The sequence below is a fragment of the Protobothrops mucrosquamatus genome, unplaced genomic scaffold (assembly GCF_001527695.2).
Source record: "Protobothrops mucrosquamatus isolate PMUCROS unplaced genomic scaffold, P.Mucros_1.0 scaffold970, whole genome shotgun sequence".
Lineage (NCBI taxonomy): Eukaryota > Metazoa > Chordata > Lepidosauria > Squamata > Viperidae > Protobothrops > Protobothrops mucrosquamatus.
This window is the reverse complement of record NW_015387213.1, coordinates 68,248-92,104: the sequence shown is the minus strand read 5'-3', so window position 1 is coordinate 92,104 and position 23,857 is coordinate 68,248. Positions and strand designations below refer to the sequence as shown.

The window sequence follows — 23,857 nt, the reverse complement described above, 5'->3', positions numbered from 1 at the left end:
ACCAGTTTTTCTGCCCTACCAACCATGGTCAGGTTATAAATAGCAAGTTCAGTGATGGGTGCAACATTTATCAACCAGAAACCTTCAGTACAAAATTTAAAATATTAAAACAGAAAGAACCCTTCCACACACACACACACACAGACACAATTTCCCTAATCTTCATGTCCTCAGACAGATAGACCATAAACACAATTATATATATCAGAAAAAGAGAGGAGGTATAATTGTGCCTTCAGTATTTGATTTGAAGAAAATTAAACTTTGCTAATAGAGCTGTACAAAAACATGTTGGGTTAAAATGGATTCTTTCAAGTGTACTGGAAGTGGTCCTACCTCAAGGTGACATATTCATTTTTGGTTCCAAGGTCAAACAATTTTAGTGCACTCAGAGCAACCACTCAAAACTGGATTATTTCAAACTCAAAATACTTTGCATACACCACTACTTACAACATCTCCGAAATATAATTGCATTCCACAAGTGAAAGGAGCTATCCAGTATGAAGTAATACATATCCCAAGGAGTGTCTTTGTTAATGAGTATTTGAAGACAGGTCTTCCTTCTTACTCAGATCAGTTCTAAGTTCCCAAAATATGAAATATCCGTGGCTATACCAAAACATTTGAGCTGAGTAGTTAATAAAACACAAGCAACTCAGATTTCAAGGGTGCGAGTGCTAATAGTTCACCTCTAATGCAAAACACAGATATTGGCCTGATTTAAAACATGGACTGAACACCTTGGCGATTCTGGAGTGCCTGAATTTTGTTTGTTTGCTTAAATCTGTTGCGTCTTCCAAGAATGGTTTAACTGACTGCAGACTCATGTTCATAGCTACCCTTAAGTGTTCCTTTCCTCACTTGATGTGAATCGAAGGACTCCCTCTGGGCTATCATTTCATGTTTTGTGTAAAAAAATACAAAATCTGCTCCAGCCTGTGGAGTATAAAATGGGGTAAAGATTAGGAGTTACTTAGTGGTTTAAGTCTTAGTTCTAACATGGATTTTTTTGAAAGTAATAGTCTGACATCTCCAATAATCTGTACAATATTTTTGAAAGGGTTAAATTACAGCAGTGAGGTAGGCAATAAGGCTCCCCAAATTCCTTTAAGGTTCATTTCCACTGTGTTGTTGATCATTCCACAAGAAATCCTTCAGTTGAAGCCAGCAGGTAAATCAGGAAGGAAAGGAGGAATGGATAAGGAGCAGATCAGACAAGAACTTCTCTCTGGAATGCCATGAGATTTCTGGATTTTCTGGCTGCAGGAAGGTACATTAGGGTCTTCAGGCACTGGAACTGGAACAGTCTGGCTCTCACAGGAAGCCCGGGTGCAAATGCACTCAAGAGCACCATTCATACTTCATCCAAGCAAGGTAGGGAAGGAAAGCACAAACCATGGCATTGAAGTTCAAGAAGGGAAATCTTGCTACTGACTTAGAAGGAGCTTGGGAATGTCTGGAAGATGGAAAGGAACAAAATGGGAAAAGTTAGGCCTCAAAAAGGAAAGAGCAGCCCACTTTATTGTAGTCATATATCAATATATGAAACTCCTATAGGATGGTAGACCATGATGGGAATCATCCCCTTACCTAACTTTCAGTATGCTTAATGAGTTAAAATTCTATTTTTTTCCCAAAATGGCCTTCCTTATTTGCCCTTAAGCTTTAATCTACAAAAAGGCAATGGGAGATACTAGAGAAAACCATCATCTTTGAGGTATAACAAAAAGTTACACTCTGAGTGAGGTGCTCAAAGAACAATGGTGAGGGGAAGTGATGGGACTAATATGGGAAAAAACAGCTGATATATTATCAGGGACCTATATTATCATGGGAAAATTTCACAGATTAACCAAACATAAAAAATCAACCAATTTCTACCCTTGTAATTTTACCAGAGGACCAAGCAGTACTGTTAATGCCATTCTCAAATACAATTTATTTCTGTGAAGGAATATACAATAGATGCCTATTCAGGAAGTATACATCATATTTGAGGAAAACTCAAACTTCTCCAGATTATCAAACATTTGCAAGGTTTATTTTAAGAGTAGTTGACCAAGCCATGGTGACCTAGTTCATGTATAATGATGTTATAACATTATTTGTTAAAAGAACAATGGCAGAGAGGGCATGTGGTACAAAGCCGAAACCACATAAATAATATTGTGGCTTAGTTTGATACATGAAGCTGGTCATTCTTTTCTACTACTTTCCAGTGCTTGGAAGCCAAAATTCAGAAGCATATGTAAAATTGCAAATTGGACACCCTTGTCCCACACATTGTGGAAAGACCCATATTGGATTATATGCAGTTCTTTTTATAAACCAAAGGTACATTTGGGTACTGTGAGTAAACAAACCAATCAACCCTGACCCCAAGTATTATGATCTTCAGACTGAGAGGAAAACATTAAAAATCTTCGCTGACAATGACAGATTAAAGTAATCCTGAAAAAGCAGTCAAGAACTGAAAGAATAATTCAACTTCCCAGGCTACTTACGATTCAGTGCCAGAAACCCAGTTGGTTACTTTTATTTCAGTCCGACTGAAAGTCCAATAATGAGAGCTAAAATTCCCAGCAAGACTACTATTATCACAATGATAATTATTGTTTTCTAGAAGGGTGAAAAAAAAAGGAATATTTAACCACAGTGTGCCAACAAATGGGAAGAAAGTTTTGAGCAAATTGGATGAATAGCATTACAGCCCAAAAAAGTAGAAAGTGTCCCTTCTGAGATGTTTACCACGTCTCCATTTCTTCTACAGGCGAGGCTGCCTTTTATCCAACAGTTCCCCTTGCTGTGGATTTTGCTCCTGTCTCTCAAGTCATTTCCATATACCATTACAGGACTGATGCTTGCAAATTCTATGATTTAGTGGAATTGATAATCTATATGCATAATCAACAAATGATCCAATCACCACTGACTATGTTGCCAAATGTATACACACTCAGTTCTATTCAACAGAAGCAAGTAATCATGTAAATAAAAGTTCAAAGGTTAAGTTACAGTACATTGTGATAAGTGAAAATGTGCAAATGAACAAATAGTGACATTGGCTTTAGAAACCTCCATCCAACTATTCAGTTTTTAGAATAGATTGGATTATCAGAGCCAACCAGAAGACAATCCCTGGTGTATAAGACTGATTTTATTTTAAATTCTTAGGCTGGGTTCAGAAAGATCAGGGTGACAGGGAACAGGATGGAGGCTTCATTTGGACTTGGTGGCTTCTGTTTATATTAGTAAAGCAGACTAAAAGTTCTAAATTGAATTATTTTTCCAATCCAGTAGAATTTTGGGAAGAATTAGTGTAAATAGATGCTGGACTCTGTCAGCAGGATAATTCTGAAAATTGAACAGATTGGGATCAAATTTGATATGGGGAGAGAAACCAGATAAAGTTTCTAAAAATAGGCTGGATCTGGCCAGGACCTGCTGAGAAAAATATTCCAGAAAAAAATCCCTAATATTCTCTAATGGGAGAAGCAGCTGGGCAATGTCTAGGAACATTGCTGACAGCTCAGTTCTGAGTCTCCCCTTCTTCCTGGTCCTGTGGCCCAGAGCAACACTATTATTAAACTGTGGGAAAGGATTACAGGAACCATAATCTCTATGCCCTCATCTTGTTTGTAAAGAGTGATAAGACAGGGCTACTTGTAAGATATATGGTCCTTGTTTCAATACAAAGTTTGCCTTAGATATTACATGCAGACACGCAAACACATAGCCAAGGATACAATATAATACAGATCCAGTCTGCATTTAAAATGGGATTTGCAATCCAAACCTGAACATCTGAATCAGAGATGTGCTGTTAATTAAAGTAGGACTTTGGAATCAAAAGAAAAAAGATGCTCTGGTGTGCATATGGTTGTGCACCATTCATCAGTTCCTTAAAGCAGTTGAGTTTCTTGGGATCATTTAAAGAGTCACCCACAGGTGCTACTTGCATGCTTATGTGTGCTCCTAAACTCCCATTTTCCTTAGAACTCAATGCTCTTCACAGCCTTGTAACCAATAACCCAATGTGGATTATTTCTTTAGCCAACTGCCAAAGCCATAATGAAGATCCTTTCCTCAGCCAGCAGAGTGCCTGTAATTGTCAATTTAGAGTTTCATTTTTCCAAGTTCATTTTTACAAATCTGCTTTAATGTTCTTTCTATATATAAAAGTACTAGCAGATCCTGGTAAGACATAAATTTCAGTCTTAATTTAGGTCATACACTGCACGGTAAATGCAAAAAGCTGTAATTCTCAGGCTTTCTTGTGCCACATCCCCCAAACCAGCTAATTTTTTCATCATGAAAACATTTTGTTCTTTAACATAGTTTTTTTATTTATCACAAGCCTTTCAGAACCATGTTTTTGAGAGAAGCAGCCATAAAAATTGAAATAAAGTGACACACTGTTCTGTGACACTACACTGAACAATGGGTTTCAACTACGTATTTTCAGTTTCTGGCTTTCTTACAGCAGGAAGCGAAAACTACAGTAGAAGCAAACTAGTTCTCCTTGCCATTTACAACTAAGCAGACCTCATCCTTTACCAATTGCAATATATTCTACTTACCGACTCCCAAGTCAAAAGCACTCTTAGGTGACTGAACCTCTGCCTACCATATATTATTAAAGTTGAGGGAGAATTTTACTAAAAGTTGGATTTTCGACAGTCATGTGCTATACCAGTGATGGTGAACCTTTTAGAGACCGAGTGCCCAAACTGCAACCCAAAATCCACTTATGCATCGTCGGGTGCCGGGTGGGTGTGGCCCATTGGCTGGGCGTGGCCCATTGGCTGGGCGTGGCTGCGGTAGTAACGGCAGACTGGGTGGGACTAAAAAGTTCAATCAATTCCAACTTTGCAAGATCTTTTTTTTTCCCAGAAGTTGAAATGGACTGATTGAACTTTTTTTTTTTTTTTTTTTTTGCACATGGCGGCGGAGGCCTAAAGTGAAAAGGTTTTATAAAACCCAGCTGAAGGCCTAGGACTGGGGCGACGGTGCGCGTGCCCACAGAGGGCTCTGAGTGCCGCCTCTGGCACTTGTGCCATAGGTTCGCCACCACTGTGCTATACCCTCTGTATAGTTTACCAAAATTAGCAGGGATAAGCCTTCACATAAACCACAATAACAGAATGGAAAGACAACTTAAAGCAGAAGTAGAAGATATTCGGAGTAGTGCTTGAGAGAAGTTCAAGCCTCACACACTTCAAAGACATTTAAAATGTTTTAAAAAGAGCTGTGAAAGAAGAGATCTTCTTCATGTTGAAGGGAAGGAACATAAGATGACCACTCATGAAACAAAGCAGTGCTTAGCAAAATAATAACATTTATTGACAACATGGATGGGTTTTGAAGTGGCTGCAGGGTAGGCTGAGGAACAGAAAGAGCAGGAACAAAAAAATGGGTCTGAATCTAAAAACACAAAGCTGACAGAAAGACATCTGCTGTTCAATAAACACTGGGACTAGGGTCTAAAGCAGGAGAAATGGGGCTGGGTTCCTGTAATTCTTCTCACCCTTCGTGCTTCACTCTGAAATTTTACAGCCTTTTTGGTGTCAGCAACAGCCCTCTCCACAAAGCCTACTGACTGGTCCATATTGCTCTCTATGCGGTCAATCATGGCTCCCTTGAAGAGGAAGAAGATGGCAGAAGCCAAAGAAAGAGGCAGAAGCAAAAAGTGTAAACTGGCAACATGGCTGAGAGCGCCAAGCTGGAGATCTATAGGAGAGGCTCACCTTGCGTGCCTTACTCTTATATTTTAAAGCCTTCTTGGTTTCCTCACGTGCTTTCTCTATGTGGTCCATGGTGTGCATCATGTTGAGTTCTATATTATCTACAATTTCACCCTGTGAAATTTTAAAAAGGGAAAGAGAAGGAATGTGAACATGCTAGAAAGTTTTGTGGAGAAGGACTGCAAATGTTACCCACAGCTTCCCAAACATCCTGTCTCTCTTGAATTTCTTTCTCATCCAGCCATCCTTTCATAGCAGAGCTATGCTCTCTCTCTCCCCAAATGCCAATTCTTCATCTTAGCGAGGTGCCTCTCTGAGTAAGAATTTGTTTCAGATCCAAGGACTTTCAGCCACAATAATCAAGCATAAATTCTCTTACATTCTCTGCCTCCCTCCCAAACTAGGTTCATGGTCTAAAAATATACTCACCATAAACTGACTTGATTGCCATCTCCTCAGCAATGCATTGTGAGCAAAAAACAAGAAAAGACCCTTAAAGACTGGCATCAAAGTCTAAATACTATTAAGCAGACTTCTTCTCACCCATAACTGATTCTAACAAGGATTATATTAGTCATCATCATCATCATCATGTGAAATAGGAAAGGGCCTTTTGAAAAAAAATCAAACTATAGATGGAATAGTGCAATGCAGCAAGCAAAAGTGTAGATAAATCTTACCTCTGATACACAAGTTATCTCAGCTATGTTTCTAGTCTCCCATTATATAGTATATGCACAGCCAAACAATCATCATGCACATCAATAAGCCATAAACTTTTATAGTATCAGCTTTAACATTCAAAGCCCTGCTTAAATAAATTCAAGAGGATCTGTTCTGTCATATTAAAATGGAAAGTATTCAAGTTTTAAATTTGCCTTCTCTAGTGTCTTTTCAGCTGTAATTAACAGAATAACAAGAGTTGGAAGGGACCTTGGAGGCCTTCTAGTCCAACCCCCTGCTCAGGCAGGAAACCCTATACAAATGGCTGTCCAATCTTTTCTTAAACACTTCCAGTGTTGGAGTGTTAATTAGAATTATATGATTCCAAAAGCATACTTAAACTTACCTTAATTGGATCTTATCTATTATTTTGCCATCTATTCACTCAATTTCAAGCTATTTCTTTTTTCAGTCAATTTATGCCCCAGTTTTTGTCTAGAACTTCAGGAATGAGTAACTTCTTCTCTTTTATCCCCGTAACCCCATGTATAATGAATTAGGCCAGTGTTTCTCAGCCTTGGGAACTTTACAGTATGTAGACTTTAATTTACAGAGTTCCCTACCCAGCATGTTGCTTAAAGTGGCCAAGATTGAGAAATTGGGTGAGACTGAGAGATAATGACTAGCCCCAAATTACTAATGGGCTTCGGTGGCTGAGTAACTGAAGCAGGTCTCCCAGGCTTAGACTAACATTACCCCCACTGTATACCTTCTTAATTCCTTATATTCTGAACAGTCTGTTTTGGATTTCAGTATCCCATGCTTAAGCCCTCCCTTATTTTATGTTAACAGTGCCATTGAATGCCTCTTTCTTCCCAAGCCCCTAGAGTATTATAAAAAGCCTTAGCCTTATTTGGGGAACACACATTGCTTTTTATATTCATATTTTGCTTCATCTGGAAATGATAATGCCAGTTGAATTTTTTTGTTTTGTTTTTCCAAGCAGCAAAGAAAATGACAGATCTGGAGCACTGGCAATATGACAAGATCTTGAGGTGGACTTATAGGAAATGTACTCGTTGTCCTCTCCCTTTCCCGTTTCTTTGCAAGGATCTATCATTTCAGTCCCCTAAGATGTTATTTTTTCTGAAACAGGGGCTCTTTTAATTTTCTTGGTTATTTTTCCAGCATCCTTCCACCAAGGTTCAGTTACCTGATTTTCTACCAGCATGGCAATGTCCACAAACATGTCATGAAGCTCCTTGATGCTATTCTCAAGTCGCAGAATGTCTTTATGTCGTCCCTCAATTTCACTCAGCGCTTGCTTCGAGATCTGGGAATCCATGATCTAGGGAAGATCCAGAGACCATTGCATGGAAGAAATGCCTTTTCTGCAATGATCCTGAACAATATTCAGCATATACTTTCTTTTGTCCCTGTTTAGCTTCTTCCTTCTGAGATATACAGGTGGTCCTCAACTTAAACCACAATTGTTCCCAAAATTTATGTTGCTAAGTGAGACATTTGTTAAGTGAGTTTTGACCCATTTTAGGACCTTTCTTGTCACAGTTGTTAAGTGAATCATTGCAATTGTTAACTTAGTAACACGGTTGTTAAGTGAGTCTGGTTTACCCACTGACTTTGTTTGTCCGATCGTCGCAAAAGATGCTCTCATGATCTCAGGACACTGCAACCATCATAAACACGAGTCAGTTGCCAAGCATCTGAATTTTGATCAGGTGATCATGGGGATGCTGCAATGGTCGTAAATGTGGAAAACAGTCCTGTGTCACTATTTTCAGCCACTAGAGCAGGCATGTCAAACTCGCAATGTCACGTGATGTTGCGCGACGTATCGCGACTTTTTCCCCATTGCCGGCAATGGGGTGGGCACGGTTTCGGAGTGACGCATCCGGCCCACAGGCTGGCAGTTTGACATGCCTGCATTAGATGAACTGTTGTAAGTCGAGGACTACCTGTATATATATTTTTCACTTTCACTTCCCATCCAACTCATTCATTCTTCTATGGCTACAATCAATAACACTCAACACCATTAGGGGGGGGGGGGAACCCCAAACCATCCTTCTTGCAAACCACCAGCATTTCCTGGCATTTAGGATCATAAAGTTCTTTCTTATGAACATCCCCCCTGCCCCCAGCCTGCTTCACATACACACTTACCCCAGAGGTGAATATTGATGGATTTCCACTCTCTAACATTTCCTCTAGTTCTTCATCTGTTGTATTTTTTCCAGCTGTATCCCAAGGAAAAGAGAGAAAACCAGAATGTCAACTGTTATACTATGAATGAACATGTTCATGCCCATTGTAAGAATTAATACACAATAGGCAGGAGGAAATATAATGCTTAACTGCACTAATGACATATAAACAGTCATTATTCTGCTGTAATTTGTTGTTCCATAAAAGCATATCCGAAGTGTATAAAATGAAAATAATAAAAAAAAAAGAAAATTGGGTAAAATATTATTTTTAATATGAGGAATAATGTGATTATCATACATTTGGTAGTTTAGAGAAAACACACAAGTTTCAATGAAAGCGCATTTTGTGTAAACAGAATGGAAGATTGGTAAATGAATGCAGAAGGATATATGTGATGAAAATAAAGCACATATGAAAATATACAGAGGGCTTGGCAAATGGTTCAGCACTGAGCAAGAAGACAGCCAAGAATGTGTGCTGTCACCTAGTTAATTTAATGTCTTTATGGGTGAATATTTTTGATGCTGTCAAGAGGTGTCTTGGTTGAGAGCATGAATGGAGATGTACATTACTATGTACAGGTAGGCCTCAAATTACAATCACCATCGGGACTCAGAATTTCCATTGCTAAGCAAGGTGATCGTTAAGTGAATTGCACTTTATTTTATGACCTTTTTTGTCATGGCTGATAAGTGAATCACTGCAGTTAAGTATGTTTTGTATGTTTTCATTATGTGAATCTGGCTTCCCCCATTATCTTTGCTCGTCGGAAGCCAGCTGGGAAGGTTGCAGATGGCAATCATGTGATCTTGGGATGTTGCAACCATCATAAATACATGCCACGCACCCAAATTTTAATTACGTGACAGTGGAATGATGATAGCCACCCAGAGTCCCCTCCAGGGAAGATCAGTGTCGTAGAAATTTAATAAATAAATAAATAAATAAAATGATGCAACGGTTGTAAATGAGAGGACCAATCATAAGTCATTTTTTCAATGCCATTGTAGCTTCAAATGGTCACCAAAAGAATGGTTATAAATTGAGGACTCCCTGTACGTGCTGCCATCGTTTGGGTTACAAACCCAAATGATTTTCAGGAAATGTTAGATTGTATGATGCAAAAAAGGAGCAGGAATCTAAAAATAAATGCACTAAAGACAAAGCCCCATAGCTTCTCTCCATAATGATCTGTCCTTAACCCGGACCTTCAGTCTTCCAGTTGTGCACCTGTTGGTACTATAACTGAATCTATCCACTTTCCTGGTTTACATAATATACTGATACTAACAAGTCAACATCTTGAGGATTTCAATTTTCATTTTAAAGCTATTCTTACTGCTTAAGGCCCAAAAGGGTAGAGTAGGTTTAAAATGGGAGTAATGGCCAACTGGTTTTCAAAAATCAGCAGCTAAGCATGGAGGTAACTAATTTAAGTACTGAGATGAAGTTTGCATGGCATTCTCTTGCTGATACCTGTCCAGACATATTGAAATGAGTATCAAAATTCAGTGCCATTCAAATGTCATGACAGATGAAGGACCAATATCAAATAAATGGCGCAGAGCCATTTTCTCAACTTGGAGAGCAAATGGGATGTATTTCGACTCCCATGAATGGAAACATCATAAGGAGAGTTCAACAACAAGATTCTAGAAGATCCCAAGTCCGTGTTATGCCTCTATCAGAAGAGTTCCATTTTTAAAAACAAGGCAGAATCATTTCTCTTCCAATCTTTCAAGATCCTACATTACTCAGGTGATATCTAAGGGAAACAGAAAAAGCCTTACTGATCTCAAGCTGCCGTTGGATTCTCCCTTTACTCCGTTCCCGGAAGTCAACCTGTGCCTCATTGTATTTAGTCATCACCTCCACAAATTTTCGGGAAAGAACTGAATGCTGGTGATAAGAAAAATAAGTCATGCTTCAAAGACCCTGGCTTTCATTCCATTTCAAATAAAATCTACAGCCTTTGTTTTGTTTTGGGGGTTTTTTTGTAAATGACAATTTAAATATGCCTTAATTTGTGTCTAAAATAGTTACTAAATACTGTATCTTCTAGCTAATTTATTTTTTCCTTTTCCTTTTATTTTGAAAAACATGAAAAACCCATTACTTCTATTTGTTCCCCAAAATTATTTTCCAGGTATTTAAAATTATCACATTTTTGTCAAAGCATTAAAAACAGCTCCAATCCCGCAGTCCTTCAAAATTAAAAAGTATTTTGTATCTAGTAATTCACCTGCTACGTTTAAATTGTCACTTTACTTCCCTTTTAATTAAAGGTGGGTTTCAGTGCTTAATTTGGTGGTTGGAACCACCATGGAGCTCCACTCACCTGGGACTTCCGTATCCGCAAATCAGCTGATGATCGAGCCGCATCCTGCTCAATATTCTGCTCCATACCTATGCAGCCAAGAAAAATGAGGAGGTATCACAGTCTGAAAGGAACACTGGCTATATTCTGCAGAGTTAACCCCTTCTTTGGGTTGTATCTGTTGATACTCTGCTTGTTATGACCTGCTTCACAGGGATTTAAAACTAATCTAAAAGTTTTAAAATGTGGGAATTTTTTTAGAAAGTTTATAATTTTATCTAAATTGTTTCCATGGTTGTATCCCCAGGTTGGAGTTGTTTTATCAATGAGAAGTGATTAGAAACTTTAAACATAGTTTAAAGATATCTAGATAGGGATATAAGCAGGGACTAAAAATCACCCTCTTTGTGCCATATAAATAAACATTCGGTTTTTCAACACATCTAATTGCAGAAGGAAAGGCAAAGAAAGGCTTAAGAAAAAAATACTAATTTTAGAATAGACACTAGTACAGTATTGTACTATAGTGTAAACAAAGGAAACAAAATGCAGAGCTAAACTGGGAAGAATAAAAGCTCTTCAATATGACTTCTAGTACTGTATTCTTGTGAATCTTAAGTCACTTGTTAGCATTTGGAGTGATAGGTTGTTCAGGCAGGAAGAACAAACCTAATTGTGATAGCTTTGAGCATGGATTTGATTTTGGTACTTAAAGGGAACAGTACCCTCCCTTTATGTAATGGCTACAAAACTTTTCCTGAAGGTGGGCATCCTTCACTGTGATTGGCTTTCAGCTCCACACATGTGGAGGGCAGAGAGACTGGAGAAGATGTCTATGGAATTCATTATATGCTCACAGGATTCGCATCTGGCATGTAAAGGCAGCTAAGCAACCAGCAAACATTTAAGCAACACAAATAAAATTTGGTAATTGTTTAAGCAATACAAATAAAACAAACCCAGCCTCTTCCAGGAAGAGGTCTCTTACTTTTAAGTTTGTTTCGAACAGCATTGGCCGTTTTCTTGATTTCTGCTGTCAGCTGCTCCAGGTCATCCTTTGTCTCTACAGAACACAAATAGATTTCCTCTAATACCAGTAGGAGAATAGCAGTAAAGATTATTTCTCCATTGCACCACACACACACACACACACACACACACACACACCAGTCTAGATGAATCCATTCAAGATGGCGAAGAATTTAGCTTTTTCCAGAAGCTGCAACCATCTTTCTACTTTTACCTGACACAGAGATAATGTTTAGAGAAAATTGGGGAGAAGGATTTAGGCTCAGAATTTTCAAAACACTGCATCCTACTCACTTGGTTCAGGGATAGGAGCAGACAGGATAATGCTGTACAGCTTTTTTGCCTCTTCTACATTCTTTGAAACTTTGTCAATATTCTGCCGAGTCTCTTCAATCTGCAAATTATGAAAAGATGCTGAGAAAGAATCACTGCCACAGGCCAAGAAGGGAAGACCAAATTCCGTCAAATCAGTTGAAGGCTCAAAGCTCATTTTCATTACAGGAATTCATACAGAAACAGCAATAGCAGCAGCAATGACCATCATGCAAGTGGCGGAGAGTGTTTTCTTATCATTGGAGGCAATTGTATGATATTCTTGCCTCATTCTGCAGGCAATGATTTGAAGGGCAAATTTTACAAAACAAGGCAGACCTTTCCCCTTTTTCTGCATCAAGCAAAAGTGCAATTCATCTTCTATTTACTCCCACCATCCCAGCTACAAGCTGGGGGAAAAAAATCAATATTCAGTCAAAGTGTTCTATTATTTTCAGCAATGTCAGTAAAAGTGTGAGCTTTGCTTCTGGTTCGTACAACTGAAAGATGCTCTCTTGTAAGGTATTTTGATCTATCAGTAGAATCAGTTTCCCAGGTGGCCAATCTAGACATATATATGCACTAGGGACTGACCATTTACTCCACACTCATATATACAAATGGCATATATGTTTAAAGGCAATATTTTTAAGATTATGTTCACATTCACTCTTTATGGCTTCATGAACACTAATGCAGAATTCAGACCTATGCTCTTCATTGCTCCTAGCATCACAACAGTTTGCCTCACCCTATCGTTATAATTATTATCATCCTCAACAACTACTCAACTACCCTAACTCTAAGCCTAACTTTTTGTCATAGGTAACTTGCAGACCTAGTATTAGCAGTTGATATGGTGGGGGAAATGGTGCTCGTGGACCATGAGGGGCCCCCCAGTAACTCTTTTAAGCTTAAATCTTTTTTAGACCAAACCAGACATAGTCATTTTTTTTATATAAAGATTCCAGGTTCATCTTTTTATTTCATAGGCACTGGAGATAAGAAAGGTAACAGCAGCAGTGTCTATAGTTTGTTTTGCCCAGTATCTCCTTTTTAAATACTGGACTAAAGAAAATAGCAAGTGATGGAAGTTGCACTGCTTCCTTTATTGCTTCCTGCCCCCTTTCTCTGTCTGTCTGCCCCTTGCTGATCTTCCAAGAAGCCCACAGCAAGGAAATGTAAGAGGGCTATTGAGCATACATTGTCTAAAGCTTCCCATTTAGCAAAATAAATGAGATGGGAATTAGGAGCATTCTACCAACTCTGATTAAAATAAAATAGCTCTCCCAAGGCTCTTCTTCCTGAATAACCAGCAGGACATTATATAAGACCTGCAACTGAAATTTAAGAATTGGTGTCCAAGTTCAATTCTCTCTTTTAATTTTTCTCCTAGACTACGGATAGGCTGATGGAGAGGGCATTACACTCTCTCTGACTCTCGCTGCATTAAATGTATGGACTCCACTCCGGAGACTTTTGGCAAAAAAAACAGGCTAAACATGTTATAAGGAAAAAAAGTGAATCTGGCTTTTGCCCAACGTGCTAAAGAAGCTGGAACTGGCCACCTCTGTTTCAATCAGGACTGCTGGAACTGAGCAATTTGCTCAGTGAGATTGTACCACCAACATCCAGTGGCAAAATGGCTGCTAAACTAACCAAATAATGTTAAATATTTTCCCCAAAAAATTAGCAGTAGAAATTGGAGGAAGAACTCTCTGAGAGTCAAAATGTTTACACCCCCACACTTGAAAATTCATAAACTGCTTTCCAAGCTGGGGGGAAAAAGACAATTTGAGGGCCAGATTGGCAATGACCTTTTGTGGGCCCTGGAAGATTAAGTAGGTAAGTTGCAGCCCATGGTTCCTCCGGCATTACTCTATTTGAATCTCTGAAGTTTTTGCATCTCTTCCAGTAAGAGCTTTCACAGCACAATTAAATAGATCTCACAATGTTCCACACTTTTATTATTCTGAAGCCCCAGCTTTAATTTCAGAGCTACTTTTTCTTTTCTCGGCAATGTTTACCTCTGAAAAGAATTCGTCCATGAAAGCAGTGTTGTCAATAGCAATTTCCAATTCATCTTCACCTTCAGCTTCGTCCTGCTTCTGCAAAGAGACAAATACAGTAACACCAATTAGAAGCATATGGTTCTTGATTTCCTAAATCTGGCCTGGTGAAGGAAAAATGCAGAATCTATATTGGAAATATTCACATTGATAGAATTACAATAATTGAATATATTAATTTTCTTAAGCCACACAAAGATGTGCAAGTTGGTCCACTTAGTGAAAATATAATAAAAAGACAATGAAGCAGCTCCTCCCAGTGAGAGTTATGGCTGACTGACAACAAGTGGAGGTGACGACTACCATGAAGAAGAAAAGATCAGCAAGTAGACCAGTCCATTGAATCTCTGGAGAAAGAGAGATTTGGGAGATTCTCACAAGTGCTCTGAATGGCAACGCCTCATGAGGAGATCATGAAACAGTCTCCTGCAGGTATCAGCACTAAAAGCTAGGGGAGACAACATGTTCTCCACAGTGCTGGGGCCTTTCATAAGGATATAAAGCCAGCCAACTCACTTTCTAAATACATTTGGAAATGTTCAATTTAACCACTTTATGGATATTAGAGACCTTCAAAACAGCAAGCTTAATTTGACACATAGTGAGTTTTACCTTCTTCAGATTTAAGAAATTTTAAGCAGACTTAAGAATTTAAAATAATATGCAATTAGCCAAAGGCAAAAAAGGGATTTTGATTTAAGAAAGTTTTAAACAGATTGGGAGTTCAGAGAGATTTGGAATATTGGTTATTTTTGCTGTAAGACTTGCAAAGCAAAAATATAATTAAATAATAAACTCATGGACTGAAATGGAATTAAGCCTGTTAGAAACTGAAGTTTTATGAATATTGCAAATGGACACTAGAGGGAACTAATGAACCAGGCAAAAAAGAATTAAAATGACTAAGCTGGCTACAGTATAACTTTGTTTTATTTTTAAAAAGTTTTTTTAAACTGGACTGAAATATTAATAACTAATATCTCAGAAAGAATAGAGATTTTGACTTTTAGCATATGGTGAGAAAACTTTTAAAAAAATTTACCTGACATAGACATTGTAGAGTTTGAAGGTATGGAAGACAGCAAAACTGAAATTACTAAAATGGGAATACGAAAGCCAAATCAAGAAAAGGACCTTGACATAGAACAGCTGCAACAAAAAATTCTGGATGAAGCCTCTTTATGGGATTTACAAAGTAATCTGATAAAAGCTTTAAAGACTCCTTTTAAATGCTAAAGAATGATGAAAGATCAAATCCTGGGTGTCACAGAAATAATTTAAAGGTCAAGATTGTGCAGAGCATAAAGAAGGAATATGAAGTTTGATTATTTGATCAGAAATAAACTATTTGATATTTCTGGTAACTCCTAATTGTTTTTTTGCTGAACTAGGATTAAAAAAATGATAATTTCTAAATTATGTATAGATAAAAATCTATGGGGAGAAAATATTTTTTTATTTGCTGCTTCAAAAGAGGATAAAAAAATAGTATACTCAGTGTGATGAACGTTAGAAGCCATTTATTTCTTATTTTCTTTGTTGCTTTTTTCTTTTCTGTTTTTCTTTTTTTCTGTACTTTTCCTTTTCTCTTTTCTTCTAGTTTAGTTTGTATTAGTTTTTACTGTGCTTATTAAATGTGTCAATAAAATTATTAACAAAAAATGAAAAAACAATAAACCTAGAGAGAAATGGCAGACCTTGCATTAAATCTGTTCTGCCATCGCTTTGCCACTCATATCAAAGCCAGAGACAGTTGACAGAAACAGAATTCAGTTCTATGCTGCTGCTGCTGATGATGATGATGTTGGAAGGGACCTTGGAGGTCATCTAGTCCAATCCTCTGCTCAGGCAGGAAACATACCATTTCAGATAAATGGCTGTCCAGTCTCTTCTTAAAAACTTCCAATGTTGGGGCATTCACAGCTTCTGGAGGCAGGTTGTTCCACTGATTAATTGTTCTAACTGTTCTAACTGAATTACAATAACTTCATAGCATTAGCCAACCATGATTTAAGGGATATAAAGCCTACCTGAATTATTGTTATTGTGGTTATCCTTTATTGTGGCTTTCATTTACTTTTTGGAAACATGCACACAAAAACCAATGACCAATTGGGGAAGAGGGTTCATGTGATTTTAATCTGCTCAATTAAGAAATTTAAACAACTGTGAAAGGGCCATTTACAGGAAAGTCTTTTGTTTTGTTTTGGGAGATTTTTGCACAGAGCAGTATCTCAAGTCCACACTTTTTGATATTCAGATATCAAGTTTGGATAAAGACAAACTTGGGCATTTCCTTCTGAACACATTTTCTCATTTTACAGAATTAGTTTCCACATGGTTTTTTTTTTCAGTCCTCCAACGTTGCATTTTGCATTGTAACAGGGGAAAAAACTAAGTGCTAAAAATACAATTTCTTACAGTTCATCCACAAGTACTTTGAGGCCAGGTTTTTCATTAGCTAAAATTAGAGAAGATAGATCACATATGGCATTATTTATTTTCGACATTAACATAGTATCATCTCACTACAATACACTATGGTTTACATACATTCAAAACACCATTGAACATTCACATTTAACTATTCAGAGAGAGAGAAATAAGTGAATAAAAAAGATAGCAAAATATTAATCCTAATCTACTGGTGGAAAGGTGGCAGGTAAAAGATTTTAGTCTTTTCTCAAAATGTCTCCTACCACTGCCCCAATTTCTCCTTTGTTCTTCACTCAATGGCAATACATCTACTATGTCCAATTTTGTTGCACTTCAAGAAAGTATATGCCTACTTTGGTGCCTGGGATGCAATCTTGTGATTGTTATTCATGTTGTTACTCATTATTCATGTTGTACATTGAGGAACATTAGCTAAACAATCTCCATCTTTATAGCAATTTATTCTATCTTAGGTAGGAAGGTTGTAAAAGGTTGCCAGGCTCTTAGGACAAAAGATCTTAAGTCACAAAATCAGTTAACTGGGAATTCAAATTGCACATAGCCAAGAACTTTCAAAGGCCAGACAAAGTGCAGCTTCCAATATAGAATTATAGATTTTTAAAAAAATATATATTGGTCCTTTATTCCAAGCAGAAACACATAAACTAGCTGGAGAAACAAAACAAAAAAAACTAAGTGCAAAAAACAGCATCTAAAATGGCTAGAAGGAGAAATGAAAAGATTGACAATTGGGGGCCAAGCACAAGCCACCAGAGATATTGCTACTTATCAAAATGTCTTTGTCTGATAAATGGGCTTTCTTTCTCTGCTTATATTATTGGAATGGTTATTCTACTTCAGGGAGGTGCTGGAGGAGACTACGTGTCCTTTTTACAGAAATCAAAATCTTGAGAACAATATTCAACCTAGTGTAACACTTCAGCTACTTCTCAAGTCACAGGGAAAAACACTTCTCCTTTTTGCCAACTCTGTATTTGTTGCTCTCCCTTCTCTATGAGCACCATATCCAATGAGAATCTAAAGCAGTGTTTCTCAACCTTGACAATGTTAAGGCATGTGGACTTCAACTCCCAGAATTCCACAGCCTCTGGGAATTGAAGTCCACATGCCTTAACATTGTCAAGGTTGAGAAACACTGATCTAAAGCATCTTCTATGCCCAGCAATTTATTAGCAAAGCACTAAGTGATGATAATACAGAACCTGTCTGGATGTCTGCATGCCATCAGGTGTACATAAAGAACCAAAGAGATATAGTACTATGGTGATGAGCAGGCACATCTCAATGACCATTCAATCATTGGGAATATAAATATAAATTTCCTGATAATTCCTGGTGAAAGATGTTGAGACTTTGGAAAAAGTTCAGAAAAGAGCAACTAAAATGATCAAAGGCCTGGAAACTAAAACATTTGAAGAACAGCTGCAGGACTTGGGTTTGGCTAGTCTAAAGAAAAGAAGAAATAGGGGAGACATGATAGCAGTATTCCAGTATTTGAGGGGCTGCCACAAAGAAGAGGGTGTCAAATTATTCTCTAAGGCACCAGAGGACAAGACAAGAAACAATGGTTGGAAATTGAACAAAGAGAGAAGCAACCTAGAATTAAGGAGAAACTTCCTAACAGTGAGGACAATTAACCAGTGGAAGAGCTTGCCTTCAGAAATCGTGGGCGCTCCATCACTAGAATTTTTTAAGAAGAGACTAGACAATCACTTGTCTGAAATGGTATAGGTCAGTGGTGGCGAACCTATGGCACGGGTGCCAGAGGCGGCACTCAGAGCCCTCTCTGTGGGCACGCGCGTCGTCGCCCCAGTCCTAGGCCGTCAGCTGGGTTTTATAAAACCTTTTCGCTTTAGGCCTCCGCCGCCGTGTACACACAAAAAAAGGTTCAATCAATCAATCAATTTCAACTTATTGCAGGGAAAAAAAAGATCTCGCAAAGTTGGAATTGATTGATTGAACTTTTTAGTCCCACCCAGTCTGTCGTTACCACTGCAGCCACGCCCACCCAATGGGCCATACCCACCAAATGGGCCACACCCACCCAGCACCCGACGATGCATAAGTGGGTTTTGGGTTGCAGTTTGGGCACTCGGTCTCTAAAAGGTTCGCCATCACTGGTATAGGTTCTCCTGCTCAAACAGGGGGCTGGACTAGAAGACCTCCAAGGTCCCTTCCAGCTATATTCTATTCAAAGGTCCAAAGATCAATCAAATATAGTTACGAATTGCTGCTTAGTTAGGCTAGGTTTCCATGTTATTACTGGAAACAGAGGGTTTGTAAAATCCTCCTCCAGAGGGCAAACATCTTTTCAGATGAATAGTTCCATTTCAAAATGCTTCTGTTTGTATGACAAAATAAATATGGGAAGTACACATATTTTTCTTGCCTACAAGCCAGAAACAATGTGTTTACAGAAGACTGAAGCCCCAAAGAAAAGAACAAGAAAAAAATATTTCCTACTTGTAGGTTTTTTAATGCAAGAAGTTTATTAAACACAGGATCTCTTCAGTTAAACTGGTATAAGTGACCAAAAATTAAATATTTCACATCCAACCTCTTATCTCACTTAATTCACCACGTGCTATTTTAGCCCTTTTGAAACAAGTTTTAAAGTAATATTGCGACTGGACTTGCCAGCAAACAACTTCATTTTATGGTAAAACAATATTCCATGCTACTTTGGAGAGTTTTGCTGAAAGAAAACGTTAGTACAGCAGGAATGCAAGGTAAAGGGGAGAAAGATATTGAGCGGCTCTCATGGAGTTCGTAATTTGCCATCACCACAACCACAGCAGTTTTGTGCTATTGACCAGGAAATAGAAGGGAAAGATGTCCTCTCACCAATGACTATCAATGCCTAAAGAACAAGCAAACTCAACAGTTCCTTTGTTCCAGCTTCTTTTATGGAAAAAAGGGAGGGGAGAAATGCAGTAACCCAGAGAGGCATAAAAAGTCTTCTTTCCAAACAGCAGAAGTCCAGTTTCTGCAATGAAATGTTTTTCAGAGTCTCACAAAATGGAGGTCAGAGGTTACTTTAGTCGAACAGTCACTGAGTCATCTGGCTCAAAAGGAGCACAGCTAATCTCCCATCTAGTCCTGAATGTGCCTCACACTGAACAAGCAGCTGGCTCAGGAATTCTGGGAGTTGAAGTCCACGAGTCATAAAAGAGCCAAGATTGACTACCCCTGCTCTAAAATATTTTTTTATAATACAGAAAGCAAAGGCTAGGAGAGTCTCATCCTTTTCCCAGCATCACCAGTGCCCCTGGGCTCTCAGCAGGGTGGGAAAGGAGAAAATGCCTCAACTCGGCCTTTGCAGGAGCATGTGCACGCTGCATTCCCCAGTCTGAGAAAAAGCAGACCAGATGGCTGCTGTCCTTATTTAATTGCATTACACCGACATGCTTGACAAAGAAAGCCTTTAAGTTAATGACTGGGGGGGGGGTGAGGGATTCCACACTAGTTTGTACACAGAGAGAAGACCCCAAGTCGAGTAGAGGAGGATGGCAACTCTGGCAACATGTAGGCACTTGAGGGGTGGCATTTTAGAATCCATTAAAACGAGATAGATTGCCTACAGAACCATTTTGGTCCACATATGTAATCACATTTGTAGTAAATATTAAATACTAAACATGCAAAATGTTCAAACAATGTACACATGCACACACATAAATAAGGAACTCATTTTGTGTATATTAATTTCAGTTTCTAAATTTCTAGTTCTTCTAGTACTGTAGTTACCAGATTGGATTGCCTAGATTTCCCATTCCTAAGGACATCCTTCTCTAAGGGCATTCCCAGTCATAAAAATAGAAGGTGTGTATGCAATGATGTCAACAACAGCAGAGACACAAACTGCTATTTCCCTTTGCTCTCAGGGCACGGGGTGTGGAGAAGTTGCAGTTGTCAACTGTGATTCATCCCTAGTACTGAAAACAGATACCTGGGCTCCGTCCATCGCACCTGAAACTCAAGGGAGGAGGCTGTTCCTTACATGCCACTGAACTGTTTTCTTTGAGGAGCTAAACAGTAGGATTGAAAGACCACCAGAATGTCTTTCTATGAATATGTTATTAAAATATTTTTAATCCATTGCCAAGTACAGAAATCACATATAGGTAGTCCTTAAATTACAACTGTAATTATTAAACGTGGAATTATATCATAAGTCATGTCAGTCATTAAGCAGGTTACCACGAGACCACACCCTATTTTACCACCTTTCTTGTGGCGGTCATTAAGCAAATACCATGGTTAAATGAACCCATTGTACACAATGGGCATTTTGCTGGAAACCAGAAGTAAATGCTGGTTTCAGGCAAAAAAACACGTTAAATCACGGTCACAAGGGATGCTGCAAATAACTGTAAAATCAGGTGACTGCCAAGCATCCAAAATGCGATCACATGACTGCTGGGGGGGGTGGAGAAAAGCCATTGGAACTTCAAAACCAGGTTGTAAATAACTCTGGGGAGATCTGTCATACCTCTGTTTGCTAAGCAACTCAGTCACAAGCTGAGGACTACCTGTATATATTTCAACACCATCCCTCTCCTTAAATTCTTTGGTACCAAACTTGGTGATCGATTAATGTGCACATAATAAATATATTTATCCTGAGTAAATCAACTAAAACTGTATTACGGAGCGTAAGGAAGATGACCTTGAAGGAGATATGCAAGCTTTTGTTGCCAAGTTGACAAGAAATATAACATATTTTAAGTCCCCAACAGTCAGATAACATTTGGGAGTATCTCTGGCAGATATCTCCCCAATTCATCTAACTATAAGTAAAAGGAGGAGGGAAAACATAATCAGATTTCCAATGTTCTGTTATTATAGCTGATCTCAATAAAAGTAGTTTTAACTTTTCTCTAGAGTTGATTTCTTGGTTTGTTGTGCTCAGTCAGGTTTACAGAAATGGTAGAGTCAGAGCTGTTGTCATTCACAATTAATATGCATTTCAACCTAGATAGCATTCAAGATAACTAACAAAATATAACTTATATGATTAAAATCTTGTTAAAATGTTTTAAATGACTACTAATTCAAACTAATCTGCTTAAAATGAAATGTTTTATTTCTTTTCCTAAAAGCAGAAGGCATGAGACCCAGTACAACTTCTAAGGGAGTGCATTCCAGTGCTTGGAAGCAACTCAGAGACAGTATCTTTAAGCAGATGGAGCACTGATCCCAAGTTTACTTATAATATCAGAAAAGATTATTGAGAAAAGATGGATTATAAATTGGCATGAGGAAAAATCAGCAGAACAGCTAAAATGAACATCAGTATTCCCAGAATTACAAAAAATGCAGGGAAAAGGATTTAGAACACTTATATTAGCTTAAAATATTCTTCAAAACTTCAGTTCCTCCTTTGGAGCTACTATTTAAAGCCATGTCTCAGCTAATGATTATTACAGACTATATTTACTGATTTTTTCCAACCAAATACACAGCAGTTCTTCTGAGACACAGGGGCATTTGAATCTGCAAGCCAATGCAGCCAATATTTCTATTCAGCTTTACAAATGCACATTTTAGTTCATCCTTCCATTTTTTTTCCAGTCTCCCACATCAATTTTGTTGAAGGACAAAAGTACTGATAATGTTTAACATTCCACTTCTGAGATACTTCTGTTAAAAGCAAAGCCTTCTATGCTAACCTCTTGAAATTGAGTTGCTTTGGTACAAACTACAGAACTCTCCCTGTTAGCAAGCAATGTCAAATACATATTTAACCAGTCTACACATTACGACATATGGTGGATATAGAGTTGGAAGAAAAAGCACAACATACTGGGATGTAGGATGGAAGGCTGAACAGAACAATGTAAATGTTTCTCAACCTCAGCAATTTTAAGATGTGAGGACTTCAGCTCCCAGAATTCTCCCAGCCAGAATGTTGAATGGGATAATGACCAGACAAGGAAACAACATTGAGCAGGCTGGGGGAATTCTGGGAGTTGAAGTGCACACATCTTAAAATTGCTGAAGTTGAGAAACAATGACAATGGGAAATGTGAACTAGAAGTACTGGGTATTTCCATTGTTGCACTAAGCACTCGAGTTATTTTGTGTTTCTAAAAATAGGCTAATTAAAAACAAAAGTTTTTCAAGAGATGTGAACGCTTTGCCTTTAACATATCTGATATTTTCCATCTTTATTAAGCTATAACTTTTAATGTCACAGAGATTCAAAATGTAGAGCACTTTATTTAAACTCTGTTCTATAGGCAGAGTAACATTTCTACCCTTGGGAAAATCATTTCATTTAGGAACAATGAAGTTATTTAAAAACATGTGTAGCCCTAATCCTAGTCTTCCTGCTTTCCATGATTTGTTGTTGTTGTTGTTGTTAGTTGCAAAGTCGTGTCCAACCCATCGCGACCCCATGGACAACGTTCCTCCAGGCCTTCCTGTCCTCTACCATCTTCTGGAGTCCATTTAAGCTCACACCTACTGCTTCAGTGACTCCATCCAGCCACCTCATTCTCTGTCGTCCCCTTCTTCTATTGCCCTCAATCTTTCCCAGCATTAGGCCCTTCTCCAGTGAGTCCTTCCTTCTTATTAGGTGGCCAAAGTACTTGAGTTTCAAAACATGTTAAGTGAAAGTGCAATCTTATCCACAAATATTCCTCAGATATCTCACATGTAAACATGCTAGAGGGGAAAAAAGCATCTTTACTTTCAGGAATATAATGATCAAAATAAAAAGGAAAGTTATTTGCTCCTGTATCTCAACCCACACTTCCCAATTCCCAATTTTTAGCTATTTTGTAAAATTGCATTTTAAACACAGAAGGGAAATATGTAGTGCACAATTGCTGGAATTCTTCCAGCCACTTTACCAGCAGTGGGAGTGTTTCTACTTTCTTCTGAATAATGAAATAAAATGTTGTGATTTCATTTACTGATGTATACTGGGAAGCCCAGGCATACTGCAAATGTGCAGTTCTACATCATTTGATGGGAAAGGAGATGTCAGACTGGAATCCTCAGCAACATGCTGAGTTATTGCCCAACTT

At 38.2% G+C, this 23,857-nt stretch overlaps 1 protein-coding gene across 1 annotated transcript in view; it reads right to left on the bottom strand.

The window, feature by feature from the left end:
• Positions 1–1,041: 1,041 nt before the first annotated feature.
• STX3 (syntaxin 3) overlaps positions 1,042–23,857 on the bottom strand; it is a 34,642-nt gene continuing 11,826 nt past the window's right edge. The window contains exons 2-11 of the mRNA XM_015819718.1: positions 14,325–14,405; positions 12,280–12,379; positions 11,945–12,019; positions 10,978–11,045; positions 10,430–10,538; positions 8,595–8,668; positions 7,624–7,758; positions 5,751–5,861; positions 2,508–2,622; positions 1,042–1,459 (exon numbers count right to left, since the gene is read on the bottom strand). Of these exons, the coding sequence (XP_015675204.1) occupies positions 2,539–2,622; positions 5,751–5,861; positions 7,624–7,758; positions 8,595–8,668; positions 10,430–10,538; positions 10,978–11,045; positions 11,945–12,019; positions 12,280–12,379; positions 14,325–14,405 (837 nt within the window). The 3' untranslated portion in view covers positions 1,042–1,459; positions 2,508–2,538. The remainder of the gene's footprint in view (positions 1,460–2,507; positions 2,623–5,750; positions 5,862–7,623; positions 7,759–8,594; positions 8,669–10,429; positions 10,539–10,977; positions 11,046–11,944; positions 12,020–12,279; positions 12,380–14,324; positions 14,406–23,857) is intronic.